Source organism: Ruditapes philippinarum, unplaced genomic scaffold (genome assembly GCF_026571515.1).
Source record: "Ruditapes philippinarum isolate M1 unplaced genomic scaffold, ASM2657151v2 ctg6923_1_1_1_1, whole genome shotgun sequence".
Classification (NCBI taxonomy): Eukaryota; Metazoa; Mollusca; class Bivalvia; order Venerida; family Veneridae; genus Ruditapes; species Ruditapes philippinarum.
In genome coordinates, this window is record NW_026858328.1 from 18,205 (window position 1) to 36,210 (window position 18,006).

General features: G+C 32.2%; 2 protein-coding genes across 2 annotated transcripts; one reads left to right on the plus strand and one right to left on the minus strand.

The window, feature by feature from the left end:
- The first annotated feature begins 1,456 nt into the window (after positions 1 to 1,456).
- Positions 1,457 to 5,710, plus strand: LOC132752833 (RRP15-like protein). The gene is made up of 4 exons (XM_060743220.1): positions 1,457 to 1,487; positions 1,826 to 1,912; positions 2,840 to 3,014; positions 3,629 to 5,710. The coding sequence occupies exons 2-4, from the start codon at positions 1,845 to 1,847 to the stop codon at positions 3,833 to 3,835; spliced, it is 450 nt and encodes a 149-aa protein (XP_060599203.1). The 5' UTR covers positions 1,457 to 1,487; positions 1,826 to 1,844; the 3' UTR covers positions 3,836 to 5,710.
- A 3,169-nt stretch (positions 5,711 to 8,879) lies between these two features.
- Positions 8,880 to 16,707, minus strand: LOC132752834 (large ribosomal subunit protein uL11m-like). Its single transcript, XM_060743223.1, has 4 exons — positions 16,539 to 16,707; positions 12,338 to 12,433; positions 11,151 to 11,241; positions 8,880 to 9,213 (listed from the first exon to the last, which is right to left on the minus strand). Exons 1-4 carry the CDS (start codon positions 16,668 to 16,670, stop codon positions 8,951 to 8,953), a joined length of 582 nt encoding a protein of 193 aa, XP_060599206.1. The 5' UTR covers positions 16,671 to 16,707; the 3' UTR covers positions 8,880 to 8,950.
- Between the last annotated feature and the right edge of the window lie 1,299 nt (positions 16,708 to 18,006).

Here is an 18,006-nt window from a genome sequence, read left to right on the forward strand (position 1 = left end):
ATACATACAGTTATAATGTCACATGAAAAATGCCCTCTAAGAATGGTAATATTTTGTTAAATATCTGAAAAAGGGTCATTTTGTATTCCCAAATAGTATTTTTCGATGTTGGAAAGAAAAGGAATAGAATACAGTAGAACCCCACTAATGAGACCCCCATTTTTCCCGTGAACAATGGTCTACCTACCTAAAATTCCCCAAAAAGAACATTATAAAAAAATATTTTTTAATACATTTTTCGGTGATGGATTTTAATAGTAAAAATTTTAAAAGGCAATTCCCCAAAAAATTTTTTTGCCCTTAGTTGGGTTTTAAAAATCTGAAGGCCTTTTATTAAATTTTACCTTAGAATAAAAAAAGAATTTGGAAATTTTGTCTTAACTTTAAAAAAAAAAGATGTTTTTTTAAAAAAAGATGGGTATATATGAAATGAGAATGGAACTCCTGTTGGGGGATTAAAATAGCCAAAAAAAAATTTTGGGAAAAATTGTGTTTTTCTTATGAAAACTCACATTTTTACAGAAAAAAAAAACATCTACAGATTTAGCAGAAAGGACAAGATGGGAAAATGTTGGGGAAAATCAATCTGGGGGAAAAACAGGCCTGGCAGATGTTTTAGCTAAAATATTGCATAAGAATGTTCCATCTCATAAACAGGTACTGAAAAGTTGTGTTAATATAAAATGTAGTTTTTCAACTTTTTAAAATGTCTCAAGTTAGCTAATATGCAGCATAATTAATGCCAGGAGCCTTTTCACAGTACATAAAAGCCTTTGCAACCAGAGCAAGGGGAGCCCTTATGTCTCAACAAAAGCAACCATGGTCCTGTGTTAAAATTTTCTCAGTACAAAATCAGGCTTTTGCCATAAACATATCTTTCGGGTGAGATTTTTAAGACAGAGGTTCCATGTAATGGTGATTTACATCTTGCAGATTTAGGAACCAGTTGTTGTTTATTTTCTGGCATAGAGTAGTTTCTGTATACAAAGCATTTTCGTCTATTAAATTGGTCTGGAGTGAGGAGCCCATATGGGTTTCCAATGGCAAATATGTATAATCACAAAGTGGGGATGTCTTGGTACCCGATTCTTTTTTAGGGGAATTTAATTTTTTGGGACTAATAAAGGGCAATACAAAAATTCAGGGGGCAAACGGGGCCAAAGGGGTGGAAATAAAAAATGGTTGAAAAACAAAATTTTTTGATGTTTTTTCAAATTTTTGGGAGGCATTAAGGGAAAAAAATACAATTTTGCATTTTTAAATTAAATTTTTTAATAGTTACAATAAGGGGTTTTTGAATTATCCCATTTATATTTCCCTTGTACAAAACAAAAATAGGTTTATTTCCTTTTAAAAGGAAAAACAACAAAAAAAATAAGAAAAAGGGAAAAATTGGGGAGAAAAGAAGAGGAAACAAGATAATAAAACACAAAAAATTTAAAAAAGAACAAAAGAAAACCCAATTTTTAGTTAGCCAAAGAAGAAAGGGGTTTTTATTTTCTTGACATTTTAATTAAATAAAAGAATTTTTGGTGATTTTTAACATTAAATTCCCTCTCACCAAATTGGCCCTTTTCATTTTTAAGGTTTTTAAAGGGGTTTTAATGTGCTTAGTCCCATTATTTAAGAAATAAAAAACCAACCACAGATTTCAAACTTTCTGTACTTGTTATTTGCTTAAATTGATTTGCTTAAATTGTTATATACGTGTATATTTATGTATGTAAAAGGGATATCATTGTTTATTAGTGTCAATGATTGAACTATTAAAGTAGTAAATGCATACTATAATGTTATTTTGTTGGGGTTTTTTTTACACACAATAGGCAAAGTTATGGGAGAATATGTGCAGAAGTAAACCAGATCCACTTAAAAGAGACAAGGAAAGACAGTTGCAAAAAATAGCTACCAGGTATATAACATAACACATTATTAGATATAATTATTTAAGTCTTAGTCTTGTTATCTAAACATGGTATATTTATATATGCATTAAATATGTAAGTGCATATATTGCAACAGTATTTTATCAGCTGGATAAAGCCTTATTGGATATACTTATCTATCTCCAGTCATTATGTCACACGGTTAGCCTATGATGACGCCACATTGGTAGCAGCAAAACAAAACTACATATAGACCCTGTTTTATTAGGGGAAAAGTAAGAATGAAACCATTTAAATAATCTATAAACATGATTAAACCAGACAAACGCTATTGTCTTGATGGAGAAGGTTTATTGCTAAAACTTGTCAAGATACACTTTCTCGCACACCAAATAAATCTTCTCTTTTCCAACACCAACCATGTATTCTCTATTTTTAGTCAATGATTTTCTTTCATGCGCAGTTATATACTGTTTTAAAAAGTGATCCCAGTGTTAATGACTGTTGTAATATATACAAAAAATGTACAATCTAAATTTTAAAACTTCTTGATTTCGTTTTCTCTGGGAAAATGTAAGGCAGTTTTAATTCCTTTGAAGTTTGTAAGTGTAAACAGAAATAATACTTTACATTTTGTTGATTTATTAATAAATCCTTTGCATTTGCCTTCTTGGTAATAGGTCAAAATGACGCATGATACTCTATTCCCTAATGCATTGTGTCAGGCATAGTCACACCTGGGTAAAGTAACTGCTGTGTTAGCTTTCACTTGAAACCAGTCAAATCCTTATCGGAATGGCTGGTGGTTAACTAACAGCATTCAAGGGTAAAAAGCTTTGAAGTCTTTGACCCAAGTAGTCTCTTTAAAAAAAATTAAAGTTAAGTACATGTATTTAGCTACATGTACATTCATTAATTAAAATATGTTTTTTGTTGTTGTTTATTTTAACCAGGGGTGTTGTGCAATTGTTTAATGCTGTGAGGAAACAACAGAAGATAGTAGAGGATGAGATACAGCAAGTTGGTATGTCAGAGAGAAAGAAGGACAAGATTATGGAAGGAATGACAAAAGATAAATTCCTCACTTTACTAAAGGGAACCAGTAAAACCAATGTTAAAGCTGAAAAGGTGAGCATTTACTTTGATACTCTTTTTAGACTCACTGAAAGCATAACTGGCAAATGCAAATAGCTCAGTATACAACCAAGCTTGCTTGAATAAACAGCAAAGTCAAGCCTGTTGGTTGTTTAGGGCCAAGTGTGCTGGTAGTTTATGGCCAAGTCTGCTAGTAGTACAAAGCTTAGCTTGCTGGTAGTATAGTCAGGTTTGGCCAAGTCAGCTGTTAGTATATGGTCAAGTAAGTCTATGGAGATATAGAGCCAAGAATTCTGGTTGTAATAAGTATAAAACCAAGCTCGGTTTGATTTGTAGGTCCAAGCCTGCGTGTAGTCCAGTCTGGATATGGTTGAATGGTGATGACATAATGTGAAAAAATTTATTTGTAGTTTAAGACTGGATAAAAGTGATTACTTTTCAAATTCATATTAGTTTTGTTCCTCAATTAAAAGTTAGAAAAATGGGATTCATAGTTAAACATCCCTTGCAAGTACACATTACTTTTACAATAACAGCTCAGAAGGGAAAGGATCCATAATGAATATGTTTATTTCATATACATCTTTCATCAACAATATTTTTAAGATTGTAAAATACTCCATACACGTTTATATTTATTTTTTCAGCCAGAGGAGTCAGTACCTGTTACCATTAAAAAGGAAGAAAGTGATGAAGAAGATGATGGAGACAATGTAAAAAGTGGTAAAACTTGGAATATACTCAAGGATGATTACATGATGGGTGCTAAGATGAAAGACTGGGACAAGGAAGAAAGTGATGATGATGATGCCAGCGACGATGATGATGATCCAGACTTATCAGATAGTGACTGAGAAATAAACAAGCTGTGATAAACAAAATCTGTAGAAAGCGAGTCGTTCCTGAGATCTTAAAGAAGAACATCCATCCTTAAAATTGATAAAAAACGAAAATATAGCATACTTCACCAATATTCTGAACTGTAAACTATTGAAGATTAGACCTGTTTCAAGATGCAAATAAAAACATATATCTTACTGCTTGCTAAAAAATATTTACATGCAGAAAAGCTACAAAGTTGGATGAAGCAATACAGGTTTCTGGTAGATGGGATACATTAAGATTGGATGGTGCGTGGTGAAGGCTAAGATATTTCTTGTTTGTGATGACACAGGGTACTTGTGAAAAATTCATTTTATGATGATAAATAAAGTGTGTTTATTAACAGGAGCTTTTAACAAGATAATTTGAAGGAAAGATTAATGTTGATAATGGCATGAAACGATAGCTGTCATTTAGTTTATACAAACGTGTAGGTATTTATTTTAGCTCGATTAAGGTGGAAGGATGAAGATTATTTGAGCCACTATGGAGTAAGCTTCCTGGAACTTACCAGTAGTGTTGTCATGAGGAAACTTGACTCTAGTAGTACTCAAACTCCTGATCCCTGGGTTAAGAGGCAGACATCATACCACTAGGCTGCTCCCCTTTGTTGTCATTTAAGCAAGTCAAGATTGCAATTGTCGGAAATGCAAGAATTTGAAGACAGTTGAATGTTGAGCTTTGAAAGAAACCCTGTTTTGTTTTGACTTTATTTTCTCTGCAGTACTGGTTTGTTCTTTTAATGAGAAGTTGAAATGTTGAAAGTTAATATTTGTTATAAAATATAAATGTGTATTGTAGTAATATGACGCAATTCATGGAACACTTCTCATAGATATATTAAGTGATGTTGCTTAATCCAAAACAAAGAATTGTTATTTGTTTACCTTTTAAAATACCATAACATTTTGTAAAAAAAAAAAAATGATAAATGAGTAAAAGGGAATTAACACTTCAAATACTTTGAAAACTGTAGAAAATGTACATTTGCATTTAATTGAAGAAAATCAATATTGTAACAATTTCTCTGTATTTTTGTGTTATATGTCATTTGAAAATATCATTTTCATTACTAAGTACATAGCATATTTTGTTAATTAGTTGAATTGGGGTCAGAGGTTAGGGTAAAACTTGAAAAAAATCCCCCTCTCTGTTAATGTGGGTTACTGATAAAGTCAGACTTCTCAGGTTAACTTCATTAAAGCTAAATCAGATGATTACATTGTGTCTCAGTCACTGAAAATTTTATTTTTTTCTTTATTTTGTAATATGGCTTATAGTAAGTAATTAATTATACAGTTATAACTAGTGCCAATTACAAGTTAGCATTTAAAGATAATTCTTTTTGTTACCTCACCTGTCACAATGTGACATGGTGAGCTTTTGTGATCGCTTTTCGTAGGTAAACTTACTGTAAACGACATCTCCTCATAAACCTCTATGCCAATTTCATCCAAACTTCATAGGAATGTTCTTTTGGTTGTCACCTTTGAAGATTGTTCAATGAATTAAATTCCATGCAAAACTCTTGTTGCTATGGCAACCAAACTATGGCAACCGAAAGAAAAAAGTTAAAATGATCTTTTAAAAAACAGAAAGAGCTAGAGCTTAGATATTTTGCATGAAACATCTTCTAGTGAGTGTCAAAACTGGCCCCGCCCAAGGTGTCATTAAATTTTCATTATATGCATATAGTAAAATAAATCTTAAAAAAACGGAATAAACAAGTATTCTTACTCGGGTGAGCAATTTAGGGCCATCATGGGCCTCTTGTTTATTTAGTGGAAGTTTTTACATTTAATGTTGTTAGATAAATGAAATATTTATAAATTAAATCTTCCAAAAGATTTGCTTTTAAGTTTTCATTTACAAGTGGTTAAACTTAAAGTTGTAATTGTAACAACTTTTAGTATTACATGTATGTCAATAATTTAAAGAAGTCAAAGAAATGGACACACATGTGTATGATGAAATTACAACAGTTATTGCTGCTGTTGAATTGGGATCCCAGTAACTAACTAGAGCTGCAAAAGGAGTGACAAATACCCCCAACATCTCTATGACACAGGATTTTATGAAGGTCTATCATTTTTATTTTTTTTTGATGGTGAACATTATTTTGAAGAAAGCCTTTCATTATGAAGGTGAATAGAACTTGTAATGCTGACAAGAAAATGTCTTGTATTTGACCTTATACTGTGACATTGACTTGACACAGTTCCAGCATGGATTTTGCACATCACCTCACCCTGTTGAGGTTAACATTTGAGAAGTTTGAAGAAAATCCTTACACGGTTCGTACAGTCTTAAAAAGTGCTTAAATTTCAGTCCCTTTCTTAAAAAGTGCTTAAAAATGATAAAAAGTGCTTAAAGTCCTTGAATTTGATTATTCTCCTGAAAAGTGCTTAAAAAGTGCTTAAATTTGCTGCAAATGTGCTTGAAAATGATTGAATGACAGAAAAGTGTCAGTAAAAATCAACACTTACCAAAAAAAACCAATAAAAAAGATCTTGTTCAGTACCAAAATCAATGTTTGCTCAATGTAACAGACACAAATTGCAGTTAATTTGAACTTCACTTCAACCCCTCTATAATGCTCATGTTGTGTTCCAAGGTTTCAACACAGAATTTAGCAAGATTCTGATATGTAGCCCTCATCGCAAGATTATCGCAATACCCCACTCACTGCGATTTTGTATAGTGCTAATGATTTTTACTTAACCATTCAATGAATATTGACTTTATTTTTGTAAGACAATTTACTAATGTAGATATATATCATATTATCATGTTACAGTATTTATATTTAAAAGAAACGGAAAACCTACAAAAGAGCGTGATATATTGAAGTTAGGGTTTTAACAGGGGGCCATAAAACAGGGTGGCAGTTCAGTATCTTTCTTGTTATTCTATAGGAACTGTTAAAGTGTACTGTAGCCAGAAAATGTGTTTTCAACAAAAATGACTTATAAATTAATACTGGTTAAACATTGTGTAGGATAGGCGACGCAACAAATTGTGCTTGAAAAATGGAAAAACATGCTTAAAAAGTCCTTGAATTTTGATACTGGATGTCTGTACGAACCCTGTTACATGAGCCACATCACGACAAAACCAACGTAATGCGTTTGTGACCAGCATGGATCCAGACCAGCCTGCGCATCCGTGCAGTCTGATCAGGATCCATGCTGTTCGCTTTCAGTTTCTCTACTTGTAAAAGGGTTTGTAAGCGAAGAGCATGAATCCCGATCAGACTGCGAGGATGCGCAGGCTGGTCTGGATCCATGCTGGTCGCAAACGCATTACGTTTGTTTTGTCGTGACGATGCTCAATTATATATTTATAGAATTTATAGAGACAAGAGGGACAGACTGACCGGTGGGACAGTGGTTCCAGAAGTGCCCACTCCACATATTGCTTGCTCTTTGAGTATTGTAATGTATAAAATTTCACATTTCTTCCAAAAAATTTGGCGAGTGCTGATGCTGCAACCCAAACTTTTGAATTAAATTGAGTCGCTTTAATGTTCAAAGATGCTTTGTTATTTAACTAGATAATGTAAGCTGATTTGAGCATACCAGAGATTCTTTTATTTTTTACTGTTAAAAGGAAAGGGGTAGCCTTCATCACTAATAAAGAGCAAGACAACCTTCATCACTAACTATAGAACTCTGCGAGTCGGATGTGTTGCCTTGTGAACAATATAGTTTAGGAGAAATGGCCAGGACAAAAATAAAATATGAAAATCAACAAATGGCGATAACTCAAAAAATAAGAAATGCAGAGCAGCAGTTTTGTACACTGCACTTCTTATCAATAAGATCTATCATCCAATTAAGTTTCAAGTCTAAAGCTTTTATAATTTATGACAAATGGCCTGGACAAAAATAAAGTATGAAAACTAACAAAGGGCAATAAGAAATGCAGAGTACCAGTTCTTGGGCACTGCACTTCTTCTTAATGAGATCTATCATCCTATGAAGTTTCATGTCCATAGCTTTTATACTTTAGAAGAAATGGCCTGGACAAAAATAAAGTATGAAAATTAACAAAGGGCAATAACGCAAAAAATATGAAATGCAGAGTACCAGTTCTTGTGCACTGCACTTCTTCTTAATGAGATCTATCATCCTATGAAGTTTCAAGTCCATAGATTTTATACTTTAGAAGAAATGGCCTGGACAAAAATAAAGTATGAAAATTAAAAAAGGGCAATAACTCTAAAAATAAGAAATGCAGAGTACCAGTTCTTGTGCACTGCACTTTGGGTCATTACAAGAAGCATGCATACCAAGTTTGAAGTCAATCCGACTTATAATGACTGACTTATGCTCCGGACAAGCTTAAGGGGACGCCGACAACAACGACGCCGACAAAAGTAACCCCTATATGTCGCCTTTTTCAAGGCGACATAATAAAAAGCTAGGCAGTGCAGTATTGACATATTTTATACTGTTTGCTGACTAATCTTAATATCCCCTAAATTGATAATGGATAGTTTGAAAAAATTGAAGCAAGTCAAGTCGATTTAAGAAAATTCAGCAGGTAACAAGTTAATCAAGTTTTCAAACATCTTGTGCTAGTTTGATAGCAACTGCACTTGAAATGCTCAATATTCATGGCAAGGATAGAGACTATAATGAAGTGATTTCCATCTGTGGGAAATGTTTATTGTTTTTGATGAGGGTTGGGTATTTTAAATTTCTTGGAATAGATGTGGGACTAGTGGGAAATGTTAAATTTTCATGATAAAACAAGTAAGGGATTTGGAACTAGGATTTCCATATGTAGGAAATGTTGACTGTTCATGACACAGGTGCAGGTATGTTTCAATGTTCTACAAGGGTACATGACAAGTTATTTCCGTACAATGTATGTGGAAAATAACGGTGCAGGTAAAGGATGCAGGGCTAGTGATTTCCATACCATTTCCATGTCCAAGTGATACTTGGCAACCTTTACAAAGACAAATAAAAATGTTGAATTTTTACCTAAGAATGACAAACAAACACAACAGATGATATTTTATTTTTATTTATAGCATGAAGAATGTGCTCAAAATTGAAAACAAAATATTATACAAAGCACTACAATCGTAACAATTTTGATTTTCTTATTTCTTCCAACTCTATGTCATACTGATCAAGTCTTTTTTGTCTTTCTTGTAGAAACTCTGCATATTCCTCTGGTTCTAAAGACTTTACCACCTCAATACCAACACTATAAGAAGTCCCAATAATTTGTTTACAGATATTTTCAAGTGACTGTCCTCGATTTTGCGGATCCTGCATCTTTATTTTGGCTATTTCATATACATGTTTTAGTGTTACTTTTCCTGCAACATCTTCCTCTGTAAAAATTAAAGCATATAACTGTAAGTATTTCAAAAGTTCAAAAGAAAATTGTGAAACTTTTTGAAAAATCAGAAACACAAAAAAAAACACAACAAAATGCTGCATCTGCATCTTTGTTCTCGACATAGAAAGGGTATGTTTGATAATTTGGTGAAAATAAGATATTTCTTATTTATCTGACCAAAGAAACTATGTATTTTCTTGATATTTTACCATTCAATAAGCCACTGATTTATCGCATGTGATAGGCCTGTAAACTTTATGTGCATCAGTTCAGGCACTAAGTTAACAACAAACTTTCCATGTTTTACAACTTCTTTTTATGAAAGACATTAAAGTTACATTTAATAAATTTCATAAAAAACTTAATAGCGACATTTCATTAATAAATTGGGTTTTATATCGACTCCAGGTCTTATTTTGGTGTCCAAGCAACAAAAATTAGTTTTATTAGCATAAAAATATGTAACCTCATTGTGGCAAAAAAGGGAAGTACAATTTCTGTTTGCATGAGTAACTCCGCCTGCGGATCATCTGTACATCAATATTAAATCAACAAACATGACTATAAGTGGCAGTCCTAATTTAACGGTATATTTCCGCATTGTAACGGATGTTTTCATACAAATTTAATCTTTTTACGAGATGATTACTTTTACTGAACCCCAGGTTTAGTGCACCGTGAAGCTTAAACGGTTAATGTGTGTTTGCACAAGAAAATATCACATTTGCTGTGTTCCGGATAGCAACTATAAAATTGTGACGTAGCGCATACACGAGCTCATTATAGTCTTCATTTGCATGTTAAAATTCGTATACGAACTTTAGTGTTACCGTGGGGTTTCCCGTTTAAAATCCTAATTTATGAACAATATTTGATGAAATTTACAACAAAACTATAAAACAGGTTAATGAAACTGTAGAATGTTTGATTTTAAGGCCGACGGCAAAATATTTTTATATATTTATTTAATGTAACTTTAAATGTCTATAGTGACTACAGGAGAGATGTTCTTGCTAAAGTCAAAATTCTTTTGAACAATTCTTTCCATAGGGCCCTCTGACACATACACTAAATGTCAATAACTTAACTTATTTGTTTGTTTACTTTGGTTTTGTTTGTTTACTTTGGTTTTGTTTGTTAACTTTGGTTTTAACTCACAACAACACTATCATGGGCATCTGGCGACTAGCTTTAGTGGTGGGAGATTCTAGCTATTGATCAGACAAGGATTTTACACATTTTCACCTTGACTTTCAACTTTATGACCTAATAATCAATAGGCACCATCTACCGGCTATAAGCAATGCCCCTACTAAGTTTTACAAGTGTAGGCTTACTTTTTATGAATTTATTAATTGAACAAGCATTTTACACTAATACACTGTGACCTAGACCTTTGACCTACAACCACAAAATCATTAGTGTTCATCTCCTGGTCGTAGGCAATGTTCGTAATAAGTTTAACAAAGAATCAACTAAATTGGTTCAAATTAATGGAGTCTACATTGTATGTATCTCTTAGCTCCAGCAGGTGAGTTGGTTTGTTGCTTTAAGTCTGTTACATCCAAGGTTAGACAAAATCATCTTTCTTGTTTTGGCGCCATACAACAAACATTGTGTTGGTGTGCTATAAACCTACACAAAACAGACTAAACTTTTAAGTCCTTACATGGACAAGGGTTCTACATAAAATTTCACTTTTATCTAGACCTTTAACCTAATTTGCCTCAAAAATAGGAATTATCTACTGAGCATGGGCAACATCTACTTAGTTTAAGCTTATTTTTTCTCAAGTCATTGATCTGACAATGATAACATTTAATGTATGTAGAGATGTAAAGACAACCCCATCACATTATGCTTCTAATTTATTAATATGTGATTATAAAGGATATACAAATGTATTAGGATATAAAGAAATCAACATACTGTTTATTCTTCCTTTCTTAGCTCCAGCTGCCATTTTCAGGAAATATGATACAGGAGGTTTATGAGTGGTAATTGAAACTGTTCGATCCGGCTGTAAATATATCAATTACAAAAATGTGAGATCTGGCGGTAAATATATCAATTACAAAATGTGAAATCTGGCTGTAAATATATCAATTACAAAAAATGTGAGATCTGGCTATAGATATATCAGTTACAAAAATGTGAGATCTGGCTGTAAATATATCAATAACAAAAAATGTGAGGTCTGGCTGTAAATATATCAATTTCAAAAAGTGAGATCTGGCTGTAAAAATATATATATTAAATAGTAATATCTGGCTAAAAATATATCACTTACAAAAATGTGAGTTCTGGCTGTAAATATATCAATTACAATAAGTGAGATCTGGCTGCAAAAATATATTATAAATAGAGAAATCTGGCTGTAATTATATCAGTTACAAAAAGTGAGATCTGGCTATAAATATATCAATTACAAATGCATTATTTACAAAACTGCCACATTGTGCAAAAAAAACAAACTCTTACATGAATAAATGTTATTTTGATACATTTGTATAAAATGACGTTATAATACTGGTCTTGCATGAATATCTGTCATTGGGCTTTTTATTTTTTATTAAACTATTAAAACAATTTCCACACCGAATCTTATAAGTATTGGCCCAAAATTCATTTTTATAATCTTATTACATTATATTAACAAGTCTACTTAGAATTCCATTGAAGGAATTAAAGCACAGTAAAGTGAAATTCTGGACTTGTATCTCTTTCATGAGAATAGTTACTTCAGCTTTGGAAATAAACATTCCAAGCTATTTGGATTAGGTGATTAAGGCTAAATTGGATAATAGTTTACATTTACAATTTTTCCAGAAGCCAGAAAAGAGCCACACTTGTCCGATGATGTGTAACAATCTCCATGATCATTCTTAGCACTGACATTTCTTTTTGTAAACCAGTCTTATGTTAAAAAAATTTCCAAGAAAAAACTTGGTTTGGGGGAAAACTGCATGATTTTAAAGAAATTTTCTTAGGGGAAGCTGCCCTTAAACGAAAAAAAGGGGAATAACAGCCCTGATATAAAAGAATTAATTCAAAGAGAAAAGATTGCCACAGTAATAAATACACAGTAGTTGTAAGATAAGGTAAAGTTAGCTTACATTTAATTTTATAAAGGTAGGTATTGGTATTCCTGTTTTAATGTCATTAGTTAGATCATTGAACTGTTTGCAGAATGGTCCTATCTGTATGTTTCTCTGAAAAGATATCAATATAATATATGAATGTTTATGACCATATGGTATAAATAGATTTCAATAAAAACAATTACCTATATTATCATACACTTAAGACATTATTTTTTATAAACTTTAAAAAGAGAATTTGTATACATAAAGCATAAATAGTTAATACATGCATGAATATATGACATAATTTACACTTAGAGCCTCTCAACAATAGCTAACAAAAATTTGTAAGAACAACATATATAAATACATAAATACCAACATCTCCCATCTAAAGGAAGATTACATGAAGCAAACAATAGTATTATTTCAAAAGTTTGAAGTATGGATCTGAACTTCCAGTGCAAAATCTTGATAAATACTAGTTCTGCACATGCAACAACAAATTAATTATAAATATATATAGAATAACTCCTGTGTATATGACCATAGAAATATATATGAGCTGTTTGTTATCACTTTGAATAGTACATAAAAAGGTTTAAAAGTTATTTAAGATGTAGTTAGGTTTTTTTACAGTGCACTCTCTCTCATCTCTGTTATCTATTTATATCTTAAGTTTCACTGGAATCTCTCTAATACTTTTGGAATTATTCTCTAGATAAGGACAAAACAGACCATGTTAAGCTTTGACCCCTAAAGGTGACCTTGACCTTGGTGGATGGGGTTTGGATATTGCGCTTGACAGCTTGTCTTAATATGGTACATGTTTGTACAAACTTACTTCAAAATCCTCCAATGATCAACGGAAAACAGCTTTGGACCAGCTTTTGAATGAGAGTTTCTATATCCCCATTTTCTTTAGAAAACAGAGTGTTATTGTCACAAAATAGGCCCATCACAAATGCACAGTCTCAAGATGGTGAAATTCTACATTAGAATCCCTCAAATTATGATGACTAAATAGTGCATTGCATGTATACAAGTTTTGCTCTGGTAAATCATTTTCCTCTGATGTCAGATACCTTGACTTTTGACCTCACATCCTGATTAATGTAGGTGTCACTACAGCTCATGGTGCTGAACATTTCTGTGTTTAATAATACTAAAATCCATCCATGCAGCACAAGTGAAATGATGCCATTTCATCATATATTGTTACCTTTAACTTGCATACATTGACCTGGGTCATGCTGGTAAAACGATTATAAACATTTTTAATATAATCCCTAAATTCAAAACTACTAAATTGGTCACACACATTCATATTTTGTCTGACCTCTATGCATGACCTTGGCAAGAGGGACCTGAACTTTTGTGTGAGACACTCTTGAATGATTTTTCTAGCCAAGTTTTATTAAATCCATAAATGCATGCAGAAGTCATGATGTGGACAACTTTTTCATATGACCCTTTGACCAATACCTAGTTCATGCAGGTGTCACAATTTACAGACAGTTTGCTCTTTAGACACTTCACCCCAAGCCATTTTTGCAGACACTTCACCACTCAGACACTTCATCCTTCTTTTTATGCATTTCATATCCCCCACCCCTCCATTTTTGTTTTGTATTTTACACAAAATTTAATGTCAGAAGGTGAAATTTTGAAATGTAATAAATGGTGATTAAAATATATTTATTTTTTAACATATATGATTATATTAAAAAATATTACTAATTAATGCAATATTGATAATGTGTGATAGAGATAGTTACATTTTAACTAAAAAGGCTCATATCCAAATGATAATTTTGAAAGCAAATTATAACGATCCTTTATACAGTCTCTCTTTTTAGAAAAAAATGTCTTAACATTAAATTTGCTATGAAAATTTGACTGAATAAATTAACTTATTTTACATCAAGCGTCTGAAGTGTATCACCCCTTGTATCAATTTATCTTAGATACATGTATTACATGATAATACACACTTCTTTTGTTCTTTATAAATGACAGTACCTGGATGGTTCAGGTTGAAATCAAAATATACATGTACAATTATTTGTCAGAAATTATAACGCAGTTAATAAGTTGTCGTTTTTTTTTTTATTTGAATGTGATCTTTAAATTGTCTTTCATGTTATGCTTAAATGTTGTAATATATTTCAAAATTCCATTTTTGATTAAATATTTTATCAGAAACACTACAAAATTAAATTGAAAGTAAAGAAGATAAACAAATAACATAAACATGTTATATACTTCTAGCTGATTTTTGGGGGTGAAGTGTCTCGAGGTGTGGTGCCTTCAAAATTTGAGGTGTGAAGTGTCTTGTTTGCAGTGGCATTTAGCCTAATTAACGGTTTGACAAACTATTTTTTTTTCATACTGTCAAACTAGAACATTTCCTGCCAAAATTATCTTGATGTCTCTTTTACAAGTCTAATTAGTTGGACTAAGTGGCACTGCTCCACAATCTCCTGGACAAGACCCCTCGGTGACCTCCTCGACGTCGATGTCTACCTCGTGGATATTATCGAGTAACCCCGTTGAAGTTATTACAGATATAGATCTGTGCTGCTGTGGTTGCATCGATTCAGAGTCAACTCGTCCCCTGGTCAACTCGTCCTCTGGTCAACTCGTCACCTTTTTGGTCAACTCGTCCCTTGGTCAACTCGTGCCCTGGTCAACTCGTCCTCAACTCGTCCCCTATATTTTATTATTATTTGTTTTTCATATATTTCATAAATTATTATAGACTGTTAAAATAATACATTATAAAATTACTAAATTGGACATATTTTGACGCTTTTTGTATGCGAATATTTGGAGTTTTTATTTGTTGTTAATTAAATATATCATGACACGTGCCTTTGGTTATTAAAGTAAACATATAGTAATTTGAAAATAGGATTAAAGACACATTTGCCTCTGTGGTTGGATACGTATTTATATATTTAAAGAACGTGTGTCTTTAATTTGAAATTATACAAATCGCTTGAAAATAGTGCCAAAGGTTGTTATAAAATTTTATTTTCCAAATGTCGAATTTTGTTTTTGATGGTGTATGGTCAAATATATGAAAATGTTGAATTCATTAAAATTAATACATTCAATATGTTGACTTGTATTATACAAGAAATTCTGGAACTCGGTTTTATACAGCTCCTCTTTGAGATCAGTTTAAAGATTTATTTATGGAAATTTAATATTAATCTTTACTAATTATTAGATGGCAATTGAATATTTAGTAATTACTTTATGTTTTCAATTAGTTAATATCCAAGGCAAATATTATTGTACAGACTTTTTATTTAAAAGAAATAATGAAAAAATAAATAAATACTAACTCTTTCAAAAGGCATGTATGTTTATACAACTCCTATGATAATGGACCATAATATTACAATGAAATGCAATTTTAAAAAATCAGAAACAATTGACAATTTCACAACAAACAATTATCATGTTTTTAATTGTCACGATCCTTCTATAATGAGATCAATACGCACCGACATAAAGTTTTTAGCACTCCAAATTTCTGTTGATCTGTCGTCAGTCTTTAATCCATTCAGGGAGGAGGTAAAAATCAAAGAGTTGGACCTAATTTTAGTTTTAATTATCATTAAAACTCCGATTAATTAAACATTAATTGAATGTTTGCAAACTTAACTGTCTTTGTAGTTTTACATCAAAGCTATGCACGTGCGTTTAGATAAAGATCATTAAAATTTAACGTAAAAAAGACGTTATTTTATTAATATTTCGATATCAATCAAATTCATTATTAATTTTACATAAAAAGTACTATTAAAAGACATTGATTTACAACATAATAGTGACGAATAGATCGAACGTAGGGGACGAGTTGACCATATTAGGGACGAGTTGACTCTTTGAGGACGAGTTGACCAAAAGTAGGGGACGAGTTGACCAAAAAGGTGACGAGTTGACCAGAGGACGAGTTGACTAGGGGACGAGTTGACCGGATTGCGTTGCATCTAGGACCAGTTGGAATCTAGGTGTATTCCACCAGACAAAAAAAATGTATCCAGGTTAACTACGGTCAGTTTGATTAATATGTCTGCATATTAAACGGGCCATTATTTGGTCTGGGTGAACCTGACTACCTTATGGAAATGTAGACATACCAATCAATTCAGTATCCGAAAATACTCTAGACGAAAACAGTTACATTTATATCTGAAAATTTTGTACACAATTGCAATACCTGTCCAAGTTGTGGTCCAAGTGGGGGAGCAGCTGCTGCTTTGCCTGCTGGTATGTTTGTTTTTAAATATGGTGGATGAATAACCTTTCTGGTTACTGACTTAATAACCTTGGCAGCCTTTTTTGGAGGCATGTTTTTAGTTGTCTCCCCTGATAGGTTGACTGCAACTAAATATCGAGGGTTCAAAGGTAAAAGGTTATAACTGCCACTTTTGCCGAAATTGACTTTTTATGTTTTTTATAATGTACTTATTGTCCTTTATGTCTGACGAAAATATTATATAAATATTCAATCCTTATAAGGGCAAAACATTAAAAAGTATTTTGTAATAACTTCTTTTCTACAAATTATTTAGGGGTAAAAGGTTCTAAGTGTACTTATTACCTGTTGTTTACTTGTTGTTCCACATGTTGTGAAGAATCTGTAGTGGAAAAAGGTTATAACTGATTTTATCACCTTTTTCCACTGACAGAATACTGCATTCATACAGTTCACAGGCACTATCTGTTATCTCTTTTCCCAAGAAATTTATCTTTTAGATTTAAATGCAGCGAGAATATAACCGAAGATGAAAGACAGAAAATATTCAGTACATACTGGTCAATGGGTGATTACATAAGTCAGAGGCAATTCATTTGTTTCCATGTTGCCAATAAAGAACCAGAGAATGTATCTTAACAGAGAACAAAACAAAGATCTATTTCGAATTCGTTTTTTACACAGGTAGAAAAGAGGGCGTGAGGGATGTTGCACTTATTCATTATCTCTCATGTACAGACTCAATCAAACTGAGTCTGCAATTTTTATGTAATTTTGTTGTGATTAATGCTTCCGAGGGATCACTTTGTTTCCAGAATTTTTTACTAAAAACTATCGATGTGGGTTCCAAAGCAGTTGCAAACGCAGTTAAGCACAAAGTGGCAGGGTTATATGTTGGAAATGACAAAAGAGGGAAAGCTGTGCCTGGAAATAAAACCACGGAATATCACAGATCATTTGTAAAGAAACACAACGAAAGCTTTCCGACTGTTGAATCACACTACACACGAAGACCCCAACATGAAGTATCTAATAAATAAAACGAATATACTCACTGTATGTAGAAAAATGCAAAGTACAAAATAGAAAGTGTGTTTCAGAGGCGGCTGTGTACAGAATCATTTTTAGTACAGAATGTAACTTTTTTCTTCCGTCCTAAGAAAGATCAATGTCCACTCTGCAATCTGTATGACACTTTGAGAATAGAAGATAGACTAGATGAGGCAACAAAAGCAAAATATCAAGTACACCAAGTGACCAAAAAGAAAAAAAAAAACAGTGCAAGAATGCAAAAATCAGCCGATAGAAAACGCACAAAGAAAGATCAAAAGTTTTCTGTGTCGGCATTTGATATTTAAAATTAATTATGATAAACATAGATTTAATTCTTCACACTTTCACTTCTGTTACTGATATATAGAGGATATTT